The following is a 20,999-nucleotide window of genomic DNA, read 5'->3' as shown; positions in this document are numbered from 1 at the left end:
TTTTAAACGTCAGACAGGAAAAAAATGTACTAGTTTGAAATAAAGGAAGTTAATTAATGATGATCGCAGTTGATCTGTACTACTTAAAATTTTAATCCTCAATGCGTCTGACTACAAATAGGCTTTTCTACTGAAGAAAGGATAAATAATTATTTTATCAAAAAGTGATTTTACTACATAAATTCAAATTTTTCTTTCTAATTATTAACAATTTTTAGTATATGGAAATTTCAATAATACAAGAACTTTAAAATTAATGTGATCAATATGACTGTGACTGTATTTTACTACTAAAAAATGAAAAATAAAAAATCCTAAATATCGATGACTTGTACTACTTAAATTGTAGAAATTAGTCATTTTTACAATTTACTATTACGATTAAATTTTAAGATTAAAATATTGAGAAAAAGAACAAAAGTCTTAAGGTCATGTTATTCATTGAAAAGAAAAAAATCGATATTTATATCGTTGAAGATTACTCCTAACTGGGAAGGAATTTTTGAATAATTTTTTCAGAGAATGAAAGAGGGCACATTTATTGAAGGCTTTCTTGCATTTATTTCATTCTTTATTAAAAAAAAGTTTTTTTTAATTATTATTAATTTTTAATTAATTTTTTTATATCGTTGAAGATTACTCCTAACTGAGAAGGAATTTTTGAAAAATTTTTTCAGAGAATGAAAGAGGGCACATTTATTGAAGGCTTTCTTGCATTTATTTTATTTTTTATTAAAAAAAAGTTTTTTTTAATTATTATTGATTTTTTACCCTCGGTTATAGTACGATTTCACATCGCGATTGTCCGGTTTTTTATATCGTTGAATATTACTCCTAACTGGTTGCGAATTTTTGAAAATATTTTGGCAGGTGAAAGAGGGCATATTTACTGAATTCTTTTTGGTATAAATTTTATATTTTATTAAAAAAAAATTTTTATTAATTTTATTACGTGGTAATATTATTGTAGAGGAAGAGTTGAATAGCGCCCCTCGCGGCCATTTACAAGTGGTCGGTAATGTTTGATCGTAAACAGAATCAGTCGTTACGATAAACAGTGAAACAAATGTCAAAATAATGTTCAGAAGTTTTATAAATGAACATTATTCATTAATTATAATTATTTAGAGGAAAAAACCTCTTGTAATATTCTCTTGAAGCAAAAGTATTTTACTTCAATAGAATATTTTTATTTTTTGATAATAAAACAAAATTTTTTTTGAGGTTATGATGTTAAAAACAATAAATTCAAGTGAAATAAATATATAGATTAAATAAACAAAATTAATTATCATTAATGTATTTATATTTAATTAAAAAAATTTTAATTTATTACACCAGAATAATTGTGCTATAGAGAAAAATTCTCTCAAGTGGAAATCGTGAAAACAACACTTGAAATGAAAAATGACATGACATCTCAATTATTACAGGTCTCGAATTGACGCAAAATTCGTCGTTTTAGGCAATTGAAAATATGAAAAATGTCCTTTATTTTATTTCAGATTATGAAAAATTTTTTTTTCTATTCTACAAGTCACGGAAAACCTGGAAATCATCGAATTGTCATGGGATTTCATTATTATTATTCATTACAGTAGGAAAATATTAATGTTGATGGAAAATAATTGCATTTTAGAGAAAACTTTTATTATTAATAAAGATAATTGAAATAAATTTTTATTAGAAAATTTTACGAGAATTCAATTATTTAAATACAACAATAAATATTTTATTGAATAATTGAATGTTTGATTAGGAATTTATCAACAGTTTTTTAAATAATTAAATTCTTTTGGAAAATTTTAATAAAATAGTAGAAATTGAAAATCATTGAATTCAGGAAAATTTTTGAAAATAATTGAAATGTTGCCAAGAATTTTATTAAAATTCTTGAAAATAATTGAATTTCAGAGAAGAATTTTATTATTTTTTAAGACAATTGAAATGTTGACAACAATATTTGAATTATTTTTTGAAAATAATTGAATTCTTGAGATCAAATTTATTAAAATTTCTTTTAAAATAATTGAATTCCTTTGTGAAATTTTATTGAAATAGTAGACATTAAAATTTTTTGAGTTTTGTCAAATTTTTAAAATTATTTAAATTTCTACGAAGAATTTTATTACAATTATATTGGAAGAAATTGAGTTGTTACAAAGAATTTCATTAAAATTTTTAAAAATAAAATAAAATTCTTTAAAGAAATTTGATTAAAAATGTATTGAAAATATAGGCAAAAATTTTTTAAATAATTGACTTTCTTTGATAAATGGTAGTAAAATTTTAAGGAGAAATTTTTTTCAATTCCATACAAATTGTATTGAAAATAATAATTGAAAGTCTGCGATGATTTTTATAATTTGTGAAAATAATTGAATCCCTACAAAAAATGTTATTATTTATAAAAATAATTTTTAAATAATTGAATGTAAAATTTTTATTATTTATGAAAATAATTAAATGTTTGCGTAGAATTTTATTAAATTTTTTATTTAACTAATTGAATTCTTTTAGGAATTTTTATTAAAGTAGTAGATATTAAAAATCATTTAATGGAGGAAAATTTTTGAAAATAATTAAAATTGTTCTAAGTATTTCTATATAATTTTTGAAAACAATTGAATTTCTGCAATCATTTGTAATTGCTTGAATTAAATATTAAGAATAAACACAAAAACTTTAGAATACAACAATTTTCATGGATTTCGATCAAAATTCCCTGACTTTTTCAGGTTTTTTTAAGATTTATAAAATTCCCTGACATTTCCAGGTTACCAGGTTGCATGGCAACCCTGATAATGGAATTTTATAAAAATTAAGTAGATGCAAAATAAATGAATTATTTTATTTTTTTACGAATATATTTTAAAATTGTATTGTAAGTAATTTAATCTTCATATAGAGTTTTTAAAATATTCTGAGAATAATTGAATTATTTGTTAAAAATTTTAAATTCTTGTTGAAATTGAATTTTATGAAAATTTTTGAAAATAATTCAATACTTTCGTTTAATTTTATTTATATTTTAATTAAAAATAATTTTATTTCTACAAAGAGTTTTAGTATTTATAAAAATAGTTGAATTGTTTCGAAGAATTTATTAAAAGTTTAGGAAATAATTCAAATTTATGGAAATATTTTTAAATATTTGAATTCATTCGAGCAATCAAATTAAAATTGTTTAGAAAATAATTGAATTCATCAAAGAATTTTAGTATTTATAAAATTAATTGAATTTATGCAAAGAATTTTACTATTTTTAAGAATAATTGAATTTTTTCGAAGGATTTATTAAAATTTTAGAAAATAATTGAATTTTTTCGTGTAATTTTATTACAAATTTTGAAAATATAAACAGTAATACATAAAAATATTGTTTGAGAACAGAACAAGAAACAAATTTTAATTTATAATTTTGCTATAATTAAGCATGACACAATAGTTTATGTAAATAAAAAATAATTTATTCTCTTCGCTGAATTTGTAACTGAAAAGTAATTTTAAACAGAAATTGAAACAAACTATGATGAAAGATGATATTACATATTTCTTAAACTTTCATTTTGTGGTACAAAATGGGCGTAATGGCTCACCTTACATTTCTCCAAAAAAATTGTTTTAAAAAAAGTATGAGCGACATTAGGATGTATTTTTTTAATTGAAAGCTGAGATGTTAAGGTAATTTTTCCAGGTTTATAGAATGTGTTAATATATAAAGGCAGCATTAGAAATTTCCTGAAAATTGAAATTAACTTGTTTAAAATTTTTAAATGAATTTTTTTTAAGTTTCATGAGCGTTGGGACAAATAACTCATTTTTGCAGTCAAGTTAATTTCAACTTTCAGGAAATTTTCTGTGCTTGATTTAACCCTCTGCTGACGCTAACTTATCCCCACTCTATCGCCAAAGAACGTAACTCCCATAGTCCCCACCAGGCCCCCAGAATGACGATTTTTGACGAAAGCGGTCGTCAGCATCAGCAGAGAGTTAATATTTTCTCATTTTCTTTTCCCTTTCTCTTTCTCTTTCCCTAGCTCTTTCTTCTTCAACTCTTTCCTGCTCTCTTGCTCTTTCCCTTGCTCTATCTCGCTCTCTGTCTTCTTCTCTGTCTCTTTCTAACTGACGAAAATCTAATTTTAATTTTCTCATGCTGGTCTCCAGGATGTTGATTCGTTTTTCTAAATTCCACACCTGTAAAAGAGTAAATAAAATTAATTTAAACAAAGACTTTTTTACAAATTTTAAAAAACATCTTGTCTTTTCTTAATTTTAATTTAAAATTTGACGGCTGCACGCGCAAAGCACAAAAATATACTAATCTTTAAATCACGATTTTCTTGTAAATACAATTGTCAGAAAATTAACAAATATACCTTTTCGAAAGATTATTAAATTCTACGTTTAATGATATATTATAGGGCTCGAAGCAGTTAATGATAAATCGTCCAAGCGCCGATCCTGCCGGAAGGACGTTCCGAAAAAAAGGCTTTTAAAAAAAGGGAATTCAACTTTTCTTTTCTGGCACTCCTTGGGATTAAAGTAGACGAAAAGACGAAAAAATCCATAATTTTGACTTTTTAAAATAATAATATTAAACCATTTTTCAAAGCCTTCAAACTTGCTATGTTTCTAAACAGTGAAAAAAACATTTTTTCGTAAATTTAATGTAAAATCCCCAAAAATCAATATTTTTTGACCGGACAAGTCTCTTTCTCTTCAGAAATGTTCAAAGAATGAAACCTAATTTTTTAATTAAAAAAAATTCATTTTTAATATTTTTCAGTATATTTGAGTATAGACTCAGGCGCGAGTCCCTTAGAAATTGCTGTATAAAATTAATATGGAAGCAGATAAATATAAAAGTAAATATATCGTTGGAAAGGTAATGAAACAAGCTTTCAAATGATGTAAATATCGAGTCTTTAAATTTATAAACCTGGGCTAGGTAGTCTCTTAAATAAAGCGAAAAGCGTCCTGCCGGCAGGACCGGGCTTCGTCATTCTGTGACTAAAAATTATGTGAATTTTTGGAACATGGAACTTCTTCAAACTACTCAGCCCTTAGTTTTGAACTTACAAGCTCGATATTTATATGCGCTGAAAGCTTGTTTCGTTACCTTTCCAATGATATATATCATTTTTTATTTATCTGAATCCATGTTAGTTTTCTTAAGTGATTTCGGAGGGACTCACCTGAGTCTTTTTCGTCCTGCCGGAAGGATGTTGGACGATCTATCATTAAAGTATTTATTTACGGTCCAAAAATTAAAAATTACGGACCAACTGACAAAAATGGAATCAATCCGAATCAAATAAGAGAATATTTTACTTCAAAATTAGAAATTTAATTTTTCACAACTATAAAACATAAAGAAATCGATAACTCCGAGTCTTCGAATCAAAGTCATCGATTTCTTCATGATTTATAATAATTAAATAATAATTATTAATAAAAATAATTTATTATAATTAAAATCATTATCAATTAAACTTTTTCAAAAAAATTAATTACAAAATACAATTATTCTTTAATATTCACGCTGTATAGCTTTTAATATTCAATTATATTATCTAAAATTTTAACTGAAATTCATTTTTATGAAATGACAATCAATTTTTATTTGAAAATTCTACTAGAATTCAATTATTTAAATACAAATAAAAAGCAAATAAATAATTTATTGAATAATTGAACGTTTCTTAAAATTCAATGTACATAAAAAATTGTTATCAACAAATTTATTAAATCATTAAATTCTTTGGACGATTTTTAATAAAATTTTTAAGAATAATTACATTTTTAGAGAAATTCGATTAAAATTGTATTAAAAATAATTTAAATTCTGCATTGAATTTTATTATTTATGCAAATAATTGAAACCTTGCGAAGAATTTTATTCAAATTTTCAAAAATAATTTAATTCTTGTAAGAAATGAACAGGAATTCAATTATTTTTAGAAATTTTAATAAAATTCTTGGCATAAATTGAAAATAACTAAATTCTTAGCAGATCTTCAATTACTTTCAGAAATTTTAATGAAATTTTTCTCAAGAACTTAAATATTTTCGTAAAATAATAAAAATGTTTGCAGAGATTCAATTATTTTCAAAAGTCTTAATAAAAATTCTTCGCAAGAATTCAATTATTTTCAAAAATATTAGAATTTTTGCAGAAATTCTAAACATTTTAAAAAGTTTTGATAAAACTTTTTTGGGTAGAAATTCAATTATTTTTAAGACAATTTTAAAAAATGTCTCAATAAAATTCAATTATTTTTAAAATTTTAATGAAATTCTTGGAAAGAATTCAATTATTATAATCTAAGATTTTAACTGAAATCTATTTTTAAATCAATGTTTATGAGAAAATTCTACCAGAATTCAATTATTTAAATGCAAAAGTAAATAATTTATTGAATAATTGCATGTTTTTTAAAATTGAATTCTCATAAAGAATTTTATCAACAAATTTTTAAATAATTAAATTCTTTGGACCAATTTTAATAATATTTTTAAGAATTTCTGCGAGGAATTTGATTAAAATTTTATTGAAAATAATTGAATTGTCCTAAAAAGAATTTTATTACTTTTGAAAATAATTAAATGGATTTTATTAAAATTTTTGAAAATAATTAAATTTTATTACTTTAAAAAGTAATTGAATTCGTGTGATAAATATGGTTGATTATGAAAATAATTGAAATTTTGTAATGAATTTTAATAAAATTTTTGAAAATAATTGAATTTTGTCGAAGAATTTTGCTATTTATTTATAAAGATAATTGAGATGTTGACCATTTTTTTAGATTTTTTGAAAATAATTGAATTTCGTTGAAGAATTTTAATATTTCTAAAAATAATTGAAATTTTGACGATAATTAAAAAAAAAATTTGAACAGAATTGAATTTTTGCAAAGAATTTTATTACTTTTAAAAATAATTGGCTTTCTGCAATCATTTGTAACTAGTCTAAAATTCTCAAAATGATATCGTACAATTTACGATCTTTTCATCCTTTTTTAATGAAATTATGGACTTTACGGACCTTTTTTCAAAAAAACGGATTTTTACGGACTTGAAGCAAAGTTACGGACTTTTTCAGGATTTACGGGCCTACTTCGAGCCCTGTACATAATTGAATATTTTAATAATGTATATTGCAGCAATCAAAACATTTGACAAAAAAAAATTTTTTAAATAAAATTTTTGTTGAATTTTTTTTTCAATGCATTTGTTAAAAAACATGCTCGTTTATACATGACGCTTATAATGATATCTCACGAACCGAATAAGATTTTTAAATTTTTTTGGGTCTTAAATTAAAGATGAGACTTAAATAATCACACCTATGTAAGTTTCAAATTTTTTCAACAATTTTTTTAAAATATGCAGGGGTTGAAAAAATTTCCAAACAAATTTTATTTTTTTATATTTTTTGTCAAATTTGTCGATTGCTGAAATTTTGGTATAATTTATTAAAATTTTTAGTTATATATCATTAATCGTAGAATTTAACAATCTTTCGAATGGTATATTTGTTAATTTTTTAACATTTGTATTTACAAGAAAATCGTGATTTAAAGATTGCTACGTTTTTTGGGCGTGCTCGTGCAGCCGTGCCGATAACTTCCGACGGTAGTTTATTGATACTAATAGAATTTCTGCAAAGAATTTTACTATTCATAAAAGTAATTGAATCCTTCAAAAGAATGTTATTATTTATGAAAATAATTAAATGTTTCTGTACAATTTTATTAAAATTTTTGAAAATAGATTAACTGTGGAGAACAATTTAATTATTTATAAAGATAATTGATATTTTCAGGAGAATTTAAAAATTTTTTTAACTTAATTGAATTTCTGCGAAGAATTTTATTACTTTTGAAAATAATTGAATTGTTTTTTTTATTTTTTGAAATTTATGGAAATAATTGAATTCTTGTAAAGAACTTTTTTTAAAAATAATATTCGAAAGAATTTAGTTAATCTGAAAAATTTTGCTATAATTATGGAAATAATTGAATTCTTGAGAAGAATTTTTTTTCAGTTTCAAAAAATAATTGAATTCTTTCAACGAAATGAGTTTTATTATTTATGAAAATAATTAAATACATTGCGAAGAAATTTTTAAAAATAAAATTTAGATGTGTGCAAAATTCGATTCGAACTTGCTAATTCGAAATTCGAAGGTTCAAATTGCGAATTGCACAACTCGACTCGGTCTACTTTCGATGCGAATCGAAAGCCTCTGAGGAGGCTCTGCGTTTTGGAGTGAAAGCTAAGCAAAATTGAATAAAATTCCCTTGATTATTTTCGAAATATTAAACTCAAATTCTTTAAAAGAATTCAATTATTTTTAATAGAATGTAAAGAAATTTCAATTATTTAAAAAATTGCAATTATTTGTTTATAAATATTCAATTATCTTGGAACAATAGAATTGAAAAGTTTCAAAAATCTTATTTTTTAGAATTTTGAAAAAAAATTGCGAATATTCAATTTTATTAAAAAATTGTAAGTGGGTATATTTTTTTAAAATTAATTAATAAAAAATTTTAATTACTAATCTTCGCATTAAGAAACATAAATACATTAGAACTTTGAAAATTCGATTTGTTAAAAAGTTTTCAAGAAAGTCTTTAACAAATTTAATTAGTTTCAGTTGAATTTCACAAAATTTCTATTAATTCGATAATTTTTTTTAAAGTTATTTGCATACTATATTTTTTACTATCAAATCAATTATTTTTAACTAATTCAAATTGAGAAAACAGTATAAATATCTACAAAACTTGAAATAAAAAGCGATTTTTTAAAAACAAATTAAAATTATTCCTGGTCAAATTAAATTCTTGCCTATTTTTCGGTTATTAGACACTCTTTTATTCTTTTGGGAAAATATTTTAGTATAAGTGCTTAAATATTTATTTAACAAGATTATTAAATTTTTGAAGAATTTAAAACTTTTTTGAGGATACAAATTGTAATACCCATAAATTATAAATTTAAAAAATACTCAAGAAATTGTAAATTACTTACATGTGTGAAAATTTTATTTTAAGTTTTGACAAATTATTGTTTAAAGAATTTGAAAAAAGTGAGAAAATTGTAAAAAAATGGAAAAGAACGAATTGAAATAATTGAAGTAATTAAATTTTGAAGTTGAAATTGTAGTTTAAATTGTAGTTGAAATTTTGACTAAAATTATCAAAAATTATTAATTTTGTAGAAAATTTTTTCTTGTTATGAATATTGATATTTATAGAAATATTCAAATTTTGCAAAAATTTATACTAAAATTTCTGAAAATAATTGAATTTCTGAGAGGAATTTTGATAGTTATAAAAGAAATTGAATTCTTTTAAAGAATTGCTGTTTTATTACTTATGAAAATAATTAAATTTTATCTAATTTTTTTAAAAAGAATTAAATTCTTTTTAGAAAACTTTATGAAAATAGTACATATTGAAAATTATTGAATTGACAAAAATTTTTGAAAATAATTCAAATTCTGTCATTATAATTTTATTGACATTTTTAAAAATAATTGAATTATTGCAATCATTTGTAAGTCCTTCAAAATTCTTTTTTTAAGTATTTTTAATTAAAATTCTTCTAATAATTCCATTATGTTACATAATTTATTAAATAAATTATATATTAAATGTTAATGTAAAACCTAAATGTAAATTTAACTAATAATTGAGGGCCAGGATGCTATGAGGTGTTGCGCGCCATTTACTTGACATGTCGCGTTACACCTTATAGCATCTAGCCCCTCAATTGATCATAATTTACTTACATTAGAATTATCCTTTTTGTAGGCAGGTTTCTCCTGCCTGGAGAAATCATTCTCTGCCGGTGATGGTGCAGGTGCAGACTCCAACGCTGGCCTCTTCAGCGGAGCAACAACTTTTTCCTCTGTTTCGGGAAGTTGTTGTTGTTGCTGAAGTTGCTGCTGTTGTTTCTGAATTTTATCCTGCAACAACTGCTGCTGCTCGATTTGCAGGTTAATTTGCTGCTGCAATTGTTGCTGCAGTTGTAATTGTTGCTGTTGTTGTTGGAATTGGTATTGATGAAAGAACAACTGCGGCTGTTGTTGCTGCATATGCTGTTGCGGTGGCAACTGCTGTTGTAACTGCATCTGCTGTTGCGGTGGCAACTGCTGTTGTTGCTGCATATGCTGTTGCGGTGGCAACTGCTGTTGTAACTGCATCTGCTGTTGCGGTGGCAACTGCTGTTGTTGCTGCATCTGCTGTTGCGGTGGCAACTGCTGTTGTTGCTGCACATGCTGTTGTGGTGGCAACTGCTGTTGTTGCTGCATCTGCTGTTGCGGTGGTAACTGCTGTCGTTGCTGATCCCCTCCACTTGTAGCCTGAAAATGGAACCGAATTCATCAAAAAAATTCTTAAAAATTTTATTAATAATCGTCAAAAGAATTCCGCTATTTAAAAATGTGTAGAAAAAATTCTTTATGACAATTAAACTTTAAGAAATATGTAATTATTCAATATATTGTTATTTTGTATTTAAATAATTTTATTCTAGTAAAATTGCTTCATAAACGTTAATTTAAAAATGGATTTTAATTAAAAATTTAGATTATAATGGAATGTTAAAAGCAGTAAATTTTTAGAAACAATTGAATTTTGAAAAGGTTTCAGATTAAAATCTTCAAAAGTTTGAATTCTTCATATTTTTAACTAATTATTCTGTGGAATTATTTTTTTTTGAGAAACCTAAATTGAGTTTTTTTAAAATTTTTTAAAGTTTTTATTTTCTAATATATATTTCATTAAAGAATTTACGATGAATTGAAATTTTGTAAAACTGAATTGTATACAAATGAAATTAAAAATTCTTAATTAACTTTTTCAAAAATTATTAAAAATAATTGATTTTTTTGAAGATGTTTAGTTAAAAACACGAAAAGAAATCAGTTTTGTTAAAGTTACAAATTATAATCTGGCAAAAATTCAATCATTTTCAAAAGTAATATTATTCTTCGCAAAAATTAAATATTATTCAAAAGTAATAAATTTCTTCTAGGGAATTTAATTATTTGCACAAATAATAAAACTCATTGTAGAATTTCAATATTATTTTTCATACAATTTTAATGAAATTTCTCGAAAAATGTAATTATTATTAAAAATTTTATAATTCGTTGATAGAATAAAATTATTTAAAAATTTGTTGATATCGATTCTTTATGGGAATTGAATTTTAAGAAACATTTAGTTATTTAATAAATTATTTATTTTTCTATTTAAATAATAATTGAATTCTAGTAGAATTTTCAAATGAAAATTTATTTAGAAATGAATTTCGGATAGAATTGTAGATAATAATTGAATATTAAAAGCAATAAAGAATAAATTTTTAGAAATAATTGAATTTTTAAATAAATTTTTTTGAAAATATTTAATTGCACTTTTTTATATTATTTAAAGTTTTTATTTTCTAATATCTATAATATTTAATTTTAATATATAATATATCTAATATATACAAGAATTTTTAACTAAAATCGAAATTTTGTAAACAAATGGATTTGAAAATAGTCAAAGACTTTTTTCGAAAACTATTAAAAATAATCGATAATCGATTGAAAAAAAATTTTAGTTAAAAAATCTTGTATATATAGTAATTGAATTAATAATGATTTTATCACTCGGCCATCACTAATTATTATAAAACATGAAAAAATCAATCACTTTGAGTTGAGGACTCGGAGTTATTGATATCTTCATGTTTTATAGTTGTAGAAAATTTAATTTATAGTTTTTAAATAAAATGATTTCTTATTTGACTCAGAGTGGTTATATTTTTGTCATTAATTTTTCGTTTTTATTCCGTAAAGTCCGTATTTTTAAATACTTTCACTGGTTCGAGCCCTGATTTTGTTATTTATCGATATAATTCAATTCTTGGGAAGAATTTTATTAAAATCTAAAAGAATATTTGAATTATTTCAAAAAAATGTAATTAAAATTGTATTTAAAATAAATGATGTATTTAGAACAATTTCATTAAAATATTTGAAAATAATTGAATTCATGTAAAAAATTCTAATATTTTTGTAAATAATTAATTGAATTTTTTCAGAGAATTTTGAAAAAGCATTTCTTTAAATAATTAATTTTTTCGATAAATTGAAATTAAATTTTTAAATATAACTACATTTTTTGAGCAGTTTTTGTAAAATTGTATTAAAAATAATTAAAATCTTGCGATAAATTTTATTATTTATGAAAATAATTGAATAGTTGCTATGAATTTTATTAAATTTTTTTTAAATAATCGAAATCCTGAGAAGAATTTTGTTAGTTATGAAAATAATTGAATTCTTGCTTAGAATTGTATAATTATAATTATTATATAATTATAATTATTATTAATTATTATTATTATTATTATATTATTAATAGAATAATATTATTATTATTATTATTATTATTATTATTATTATTATTATTATTATTATTATTATTATTATTATTATTATTATTATTATTATTATTATTAATTATTATTATTATTATTATAATTATAATTGTATACTTGATTTTTTTTAAATTCTATTCTAAATTAACTGAATTCCTGTAAAAATTTTATTACTTATGAAAATAATTGACTTTTGAAGGGATTTTTTTGCATATTATTTATTCTTATTTTTAGAGAAATTTTTCATAATTTTTATAAAAAAATTGTCTTTGGAAGTAGCAAAAGCTATTTTCTAAATAACAATATATAATATTAAATTTTACCACTTTTGAAGGAAATTTTTCTAAGTTCCAAGTTAAATTCAATTTTTCTGAAATTAACCTTGTATAAAGCAAAAATCATGCAATTTTAAAACAAAAGTAGCATTGTTATAAAAATATTTATTAAAAATTTTAAAAAAGTTACGAAGTACGAAAAAAGTTTAAAAAATATAAATAAGTAACAGAAAAAGTTTACAAAAAAAACAGTTTCATTTACTTACTCCTTTGGACAACGAATTCCTTCCAGTTGAAGTTCTTCCCATAATTAATTCTGAAATTAAATAAGAATTTTATGTATTTTTAAAATTAAAAAAGTTTTTGTTTTAAAAAATTGAATTTTACAGTTAAAATTTTTAAACTACACGATTCTATAATAAACAAATTTCGATAAATAATTGTGTAATTTCACTGAATTTAATTAGCCGCGTAGGAACGAATTCTTTTCCGGAGGGCAACGCTAAATATATAGATATATTTAACTATGTTTATGTATATAACTAAGGGAAACTGCGCCCCTTGCCCCCCCGCGGTTTCCTATGCCATTGTATTTAATCAGTTAATAATATATATCTAATAAAATAAATATATAATATATCTAATATAATATCTAATCTAATGTAATTAACTTTATTTTTATTACAATAAAACAAAATATGCTAATTTACTTACCTAGTTTATTGAAGAATGTGAATCGAATTCCCTGACAATGAGAAGAGGCACGCTTCCTATTCACAAAAGAACACGCAATGCAAGAGAGATGGTAATCTCTTACCTATCTAGAGGCAGTAGATTTCACAGTAGCGCCGCCGTGCGAAATTTGAATAATATAGTTTTTAACCGAAAAGTATCACATAGACACAGGTGACACAGGTGTATTAGAATTAGTGGCGGCGCGTGCCGCTTGTCGCGTTAGAACGAGTTAAAAGAAAGAGAGAGAGAGAGAGGGAGAGTGAGACAGGAAAGAAAAGAAACGATACACGAAGTGTAAACACAGAAAGACGGCTCGGATTTGTTTTGATTGTTCATGCGTTGAAACGAATTCAGACAGCAAAAATAGTATACGTATTTATCTTACGGTCGTGCATCTAATATTTTTGGAAGTGTTACCGTTTTATATTCAGCGATATAAAGTCGGCTTGTGTTTGATTTATTTTAAACAGTTTTTATTTTACTATTTTCGTAAATAGTAAAATTTTTATAGTAACGACAGGACAGGAGATACAATCAGTAGTTTAGTGTTTTTAATAAGGTGAAAATCTTCGAATGACAATGGAGAAATCAAATGAAGGAGTGGCGGAAAAAATCAAAGAACTGGAGAAAAAAAGTGAAGTGTTGAATGCATCATACAAAAGGAAGAGTGGCAAATACAAGACCAGTGGAATAAGATTGTCAAAGACAAAAGCAGCTAGAGCAAGGTAAATAAATTTAATTACTTTTTAAATTTCGTTTTAATAAATAAAATATTTTTCTCGGCGAAAGAAAGTAATAACATTTTGAATTTTGGAGAAGTTACAAATGATTGCAGAAATTCAATTATTTTCAAAAGTAAAAAAATTCTTAGCAAAAATCCAATTATGTTCAATAATTAAAAAAAAAATTCTCATAAAAATTCAATTATCTTTAAAAATAATAAAATTCTTCTCCAAATTTCAATTATTTTCCAAAAATTTAATAAAATTTTTTCCAAAATTTCAATTATTTGCAAAAAAATATACTCAATTCAATGATTTTCAATATCTACAGTTTTAATAAAATTTTTCAAAATAATTCTATTATTAAAAAAAAAATTTTGATAAAATTCTAAGCAAACTTCGCAATAATTCAATTATTTTCATAAATAATAACATTTTTTACAAAAATTCAATTATTTTCATGAATAATAAAATTCATCATAGAATTTCAATTTTTTTTAATACAATTTTAATTGAATTCCTCGAAAAATTTAATTTCTTGAAAATTTTATTAAAATTTCTCGATAAAATTCAAATTTATTGATAAAATTCTTTATGATAATTTAGTTTCAAAAAACATTCATTCATTCAATGAATTATTAATTTTTGTATTGAAATAATTGAATTCTTGTAGAATTTTCCAATAAAAATTAATTTAAAAATGAATATTAGTTAAAATTTTAGATCATAATTGAATATTAAAAGCATTATTGCATGAATTTTTGAAAATACATAATTGATAAAATACATAATTTAATTCTTTCGAAGAATTTTAGCAAAATTTTTGAAAATACTGACATTTTTCGAAGAATTTACTTTAAATTGTATTAAAAATAATTGAAATCCTGTGACATTTTTTTAAATAATTGAATTCTTTTGAGATCTTTTATTAAAAAAGTAGATTGTGAAAATATTTGAATTTCAACGAAGAATTTAATTATATTCGTGAAATGTAATTAAATTCTTAGAAGAAAATTGAGAGAATAATTCCATTTTTCTAGGAATTTACTTTAAATTGTATCTTATAAATAATTGAAAATTTTTATGAAAATAATGGAATTCTTACAACGAATTTTATCAATTTTTTTTAAATAATTGAATTCGTGTGAAAAATGTAATTACTTGTAAAAATAATTGAATTTATGCAATGAATTTTATTACATTTTATTTAAAAAAATTAGACGAAAAAGCCAGTAATTGTCAATTTTCGAAAAATCTAATTTTTGTTTTTCAATTTCTTTCTTTCCAATTTAAATTTCTATTTTCTCAGTTTTGTCTCAGCGAGGAAAATGAAGAAAAAAGTTCTTTCTGCAACAAATTCGTTTCTGTTTTTAATTTCTTCATTTTATTCTAAAATTCCAATTTTCGGGAAAATGATTTGTCTCAACGTGCAAAAACGAGAAATATAATTCATATTGGCAACCAGTTATTCGGAATATATTTCAAAACTTAGACACCGACGAGATAACCTAAAAATGGCCATTTCTTAAAAATCTAATTTTTGCTGTCAAAATTTTTCTTTCGATTTTAAAATTTTTGTTTTTTTAGAAATAGATTTATCTCTGCTACCCAAATCAAGGCAAATAATTTGATTCGCCAAAAAATTATTCCGAATATACTTCACAACTTGAACACTAACCAAAAAACCTGAAAATTTCCAAATTTGAAGAAACTACTTTTTGCTGTTATAATTTCGCTTTCGATTTTAAAATTTTAGTCTATGTAAAAAGAGATTTGTATTTGCTACCCAAACAAAAGCAAATAATTTGTTTCGCCAAGAAATTATTCCTAATATTTTTTACAACTTGGACACTAACGAAAAAAACTGAAAATTTCCAAATTGGAAGAATCTACTTTTTTCTGTAATAATTTTGCTTTCAATTCTAAAATTCCACTTTTTTTAGAAATAGATTTGTCTTTTCGACCCAAACCAAGGCTAATAATTTGTTTCGCCAATAAATTATTCCGTATATTTTTTACAACTTGGACACTAGCTAAAAGTATTGAAAATTTCTAAATTTGAAAAATCTCCTTTTTCTGCCAAAATTTTTCTTTTCATTTTAAAATTCTTGTTTTTGTAGAAAGAGGTTTGTCTCTGCTACCCAAACCAAGGCAAATAATTTGTTTCGCCAATAAATTATTCCGTATATTTTTTACAACTTGGACACTTGCTAAAAGTATTGAAAATTTCTAAATTTGAAAAATCTACTTTTTGCTGCCAAAATTTTTCTTTTCATTTTAAAATTCTTGTTTTTGTAGAAAGAGGTTTGTCTCTGCTACCCAAACCAAGGCAAATAATTTGATTCGCCAAGAAATTATTCCTAATATTTTCACAACTTAGACACTAACAAAAAAACTGAAGATTTCTAAATTTCAAAAATCTACATTTCGCTGCCAAAATTTTTCTTTCGAATTTAAAATTTTAATTTTTGCAAAAAGAAATTCGTCTCTGCTACCCAAACTAGGGCAAATAATTTATTTCGCCAAGAAATTATTCCGTATATTTTTTACTACTTGGACAGAAACAAAAATAAATGAAAATTTCTAAGTTTGAAAAATCTACTTTTTGCTGCCAAAATTTTTCTTTCGGTTTTAAAAATTTAGTTTTTGTAGAAAGAAATTTGTTGCTGCTACCCAAACCAAGGCAAATAATTTATTTGGCCCAGAAATTATTCAGTTTATTTTTCACAACTTGGACACCAACGAAAAAAACTGAAAATATCCAAATTTGAAAAATCTACTTTTTGCGGGCAATATTTTTCTTTCGATTTTAAAATTTTTGTTTTTTTAAAGAGAATTGTTACTGATACCCAAACCAGAGCAAATAATTTATTTCGCCAAGAAATTATTCCGTATATTTTTTACAATTTGGACACTAACTAAAAAAACTGAAAATATCCAAATTTGAAAAATCTACTTTTTGCGGCCAATATTTTTCTTTCGATTTTAAAATTTTTGTTTTTTTAGAAAGAGATTTATCCCTGCTATCCAAACCAAGGCAAATAATTTATTTCGCAAGGAAATTATTCCGTATATTTTTCACAACTTGGACCCTAACGAAAAAAACGGAAAATTCCCAAATTTGAAAAATTTACTTTTTGCTGCCAAAATTTTTCTTTTGATTTTAAAATTTTGATTTTTTTAGAAAGAGAATTGTCTTTGCTACCTAAACAGAGACAAACAATTGGTTTCGAAAAGAAATTATTCCGTATATTTTTTTCAACTTGGATACTAAAGAAAAAAAAACTGAAAATTTCTAAACTTGGAAAATATACTTTTTGATGCCAAAATTTTTCTTTCGATTTTAAAATTTTAGTTTTTGTGGAAAGAAATTTGTCTCTGCAACCCAAACCAGGGCAAATAATTTATTTCGCCAAGAAATTATTCTGTATATTTTTTACTACTTGGACAGAAACAAAAAAAATTGTACATTTCCAAATTTGAATAATCTACTTTTTGCTGCCAAAATGTTTCTTTCGATTTTAAAATTTTAGTTTTTCCAGAAAGAGATTTGCTTCGGGTACCCAAACCAGGGCAAATAATTTATTTCGCCTAGAAATTGTTCCGTATATTTTTTACAATTTAGACACTAACGAAAAAAACGGAAAATATCCAAATTTGAAACATCTTCTTTTTGCTCCCAAAATTCTTCTCTCGATTTTAAAATTTTGATTTCATTAGAAAGAGATTTGTCTCTACTACCCAAACCAGGGCAAATAATTTATTTCGCCAAGAAATTATTCTGTACATTTTTTACTATTTGGACAGAAAGAGAAGAAACTGAAAATTTCCAAATTTGAAAAATCGACTTTTTGCTGCCAAAATTTTTCTATCGATTTTAAAATTTTAATTTTTGTAGAAAGAGATTTGTCTCTACTACCCAAACCAGGGCAAATAATTTATTTCGCCAAGAAATTATTCTGTACATTTTTTACTATTTGGACAGAAAGAGAAGAAACTGAAAATTTCCAAATTTGAAAAATCGACTTTTTGCTGCCAAAATTTTTCTATCGATTTTAAAATTTTAATTTTTGTAGAAAGAAATTTGTCTCTGGTACCCAAACCAGGGCAAATAATTTATTTCGCTAAGAAATTATTCCGTATATTTTTCACAACTTGGACCCTAACGAAAAAAACTGAAAATTCCCAAATTTGAAAAATTTACTTTTTGTTGCCAAAATTTTTCTTTTGATTTTAAAATTTTGATTTTTTCAGAAAGAGATTTATCTCTGCTAGCCAAACCAAGGCAAATAATTTGCTTCGCCAAGAAATTATACCATATTTTTTACTACTTGCCCAGAAACAAAAAAACTGAAAATTTTTAAATTTGAAAAATCTACTTTTCGCTGCAAAATTTTTCTTTCGAATTTAAAATTTTTGTTTTTTTTGAAAGAGATTTGTTTCTGCTACCCAACCAGGGAAAATAATTTATTTGGCCCAGAAATTATTCCATATATTTTTTACAACTTGGACAATAACGAAAAAACTGAAAATTTCCAAAATGAAAAACCGACATTTTGCTGCAAAAATTTTTCTTTCGATTTTAAAATTTTGATTTTTTGAGAAAGAGATTTGTCTCTGCTAGCCAAACTAAGGCTAATTATATATTTCGCCACCAAAATATGCCGTATATTTTTCACAACTTGGACCCTAACAAAAAAAACGGAAAATTCCCAAATTTAAAAAAATTTTCTTTTTGCTGCCAAAATTTTTCTTTTGATTTTAAAATTTTAATTTTTTTAGAAAGAGAATTGTCTTTGCTACCTAAACAGAGACAAACAATTTGTTACGAAAAGAAATTATTCTGTATATTTTTTTCAACTTGGATACTAAAGAAAAAAAAACTGAAAATTTCTAAACTTGGAAAATATACTTTTTGATGCCAAAATTTTTCTTTCGAATTTAAGATTTTAGTTTTTGCAGAAAGAGATTTGTCTCTGCTACCTGAACCAAGGCAAATAATTTATTTCGCCAAGAAATCATTCCGTATATTTTTTATTACTTGGACAGAAACAAAAAAAGCTGAAAATTTCCAAATTTCATATTTCTACGTTTTGCTGCCAAAATTATTCTTTCGATTTTAAAATTTTAGTTTTTGCAAAAAGAGATTTGTCTCTGCTACTCATACCAAGGCAAATAATTCATTTCGCCAAGAAATTATTCTGGACATTTTTTACTATTTGGACATAAACAAAAGAAACTGAAAATTTCTAAATTTGAAAATCTACTTTTTGCGGCCAAAATTTTTCTTTCGATTTTAAAAATTTGGTTTTTATAGAAACAGATGTATCTCTGCTACCCAAACCAAGGCAAATAATTTGATTCGCCAATAAATTATTCCGAATATACTTCACAACTTGAATACTAACCAAAAAACCTGAAAATTTCCAAATTTGAAGAAACTACTTTTTGCTGTTATAATTTCGCTTTCGATTTCAAAATTTTAGTTTATGTAGAAAGAGATTTGCCTTTGCTACCTAAACAAAAGCAAATTATTTGTTTCGCCAAGAAATTATTCCTAATATTTTTTACAACTTGGACACTAACGAAAAAAACTCAAAATTTCCAAATTGGAAGAATCTACTTTTTTCTGTTATAATTTTGCTTTCATTTCTGAAATTCCACTTTTTTGAGAAATAGATTTGTCTTTTCGACCCAAACCAAGGCTAATAATTTGTTTCGCCAATAAATTATTCCGTATATTTTTTAAAACTTGGACACTGGCAAAAAGTATTGAAAATTTCTAAATTTGAAAAATCTACTTTTTGCTGCAAAAATTTTTCTTTTCATTTTAAAATTCTTCTTTTTGTAGAAAGAGGTTTGTCTCTGCTACCCAAACCAAGGCAAATAATTTGTTTCGCCAAGAAATTATTACTAATATTTTCACAACTTAGACACTAACAAAAAAACTGAAGATTTCTAAATTTCAAAAATCTACTTTTCGCTGCCAAAATTTTTCTTTTGAATTTAAAATTTTAATTTTTGCAGAAAGAAATTCGTCTCTGCTACCCAAACCAGGGCAAATAATTTATTTCGCCAAAAAATTATTCCGTATTTTTTTTACTACTTGGACAGAAACAAAAATAAATAAAAATTTCTAGATTTGAAAATTCTATTTTTCGTTGACAATATTTTTCTTTCGAATTTAAAATTTTAATTTTTAAGAAAGAGATTTGTCTCTGCTAGCCAATCCAAGGCAAATAATAATTTATATCGGCAGGAAATTATTCCGTATATTTTTTACAACATGGACAGAAACAAAAAAAAACTGAAAATTTCCAAATTTGAGAAACCTACTATTTGCTGCCAAAATGTTTCTTTCGATTTTATAATTTTAGTTTTTGTGGAAAGAAATTTGTCTCTGCTACCCAAACCAGGGCAAATAATTTATTTCGCCAAGAAATTATTACGTATATTTTTCACAACTTGGACCCTAACGAAAAAAACTGCCAAAATTTTTCTTTTGATTTTAAAATTTTTGTTTTTTTTTAAAGAGATTTGTTTCTGCTACCCAACCAGGGAAAATAATTTATTTGGCCCAGAAATTATTCCGTATATTTTTTACAACTTGGACAATAACGAAAAAACTGAAAATTTCCAAAATGAAAAACCGACATTTTGCTGCAAAAATTTTTCTTTCGATTTTAAAATTTTGATTTTTTGAGAAAGAGATTTGTCTCTGCTAGCCAAACTAAGGCTAATTATATATTTCGCCACCAATATATGCCGTATATTTTTCACAACTTGGACCCTAACGAAAAAAACGGAAAATTCC

General features: G+C 23.8%; 1 protein-coding gene across 1 annotated transcript in view; it reads right to left on the bottom strand.

The window, feature by feature from the left end:
* Positions 1 to 3,958: 3,958 nt before the first annotated feature.
* LOC122498227 (neurexin-1) overlaps positions 3,959 to 20,999 on the bottom strand; it is a 413,730-nt gene continuing 396,689 nt past the window's right edge. The window contains exon 22 of the mRNA XM_043605868.1: positions 3,959 to 4,197. Coding sequence (XP_043461803.1) covers positions 4,088 to 4,197 — 110 coding nt within the window. The 3' untranslated portion in view covers positions 3,959 to 4,087. The remainder of the gene's footprint in view (positions 4,198 to 20,999) is intronic.

This window comes from Leptopilina heterotoma, unplaced genomic scaffold (assembly GCF_015476425.1).
Source record: "Leptopilina heterotoma isolate Lh14 unplaced genomic scaffold, ASM1547642v1 Lhet_144, whole genome shotgun sequence".
NCBI lineage: Eukaryota > Metazoa > Arthropoda > Insecta > Hymenoptera > Figitidae > Leptopilina > Leptopilina heterotoma.
The sequence above is the reverse complement of the archived record's forward strand: the minus strand, read 5'-3'. Positions and strand labels throughout refer to the sequence as shown.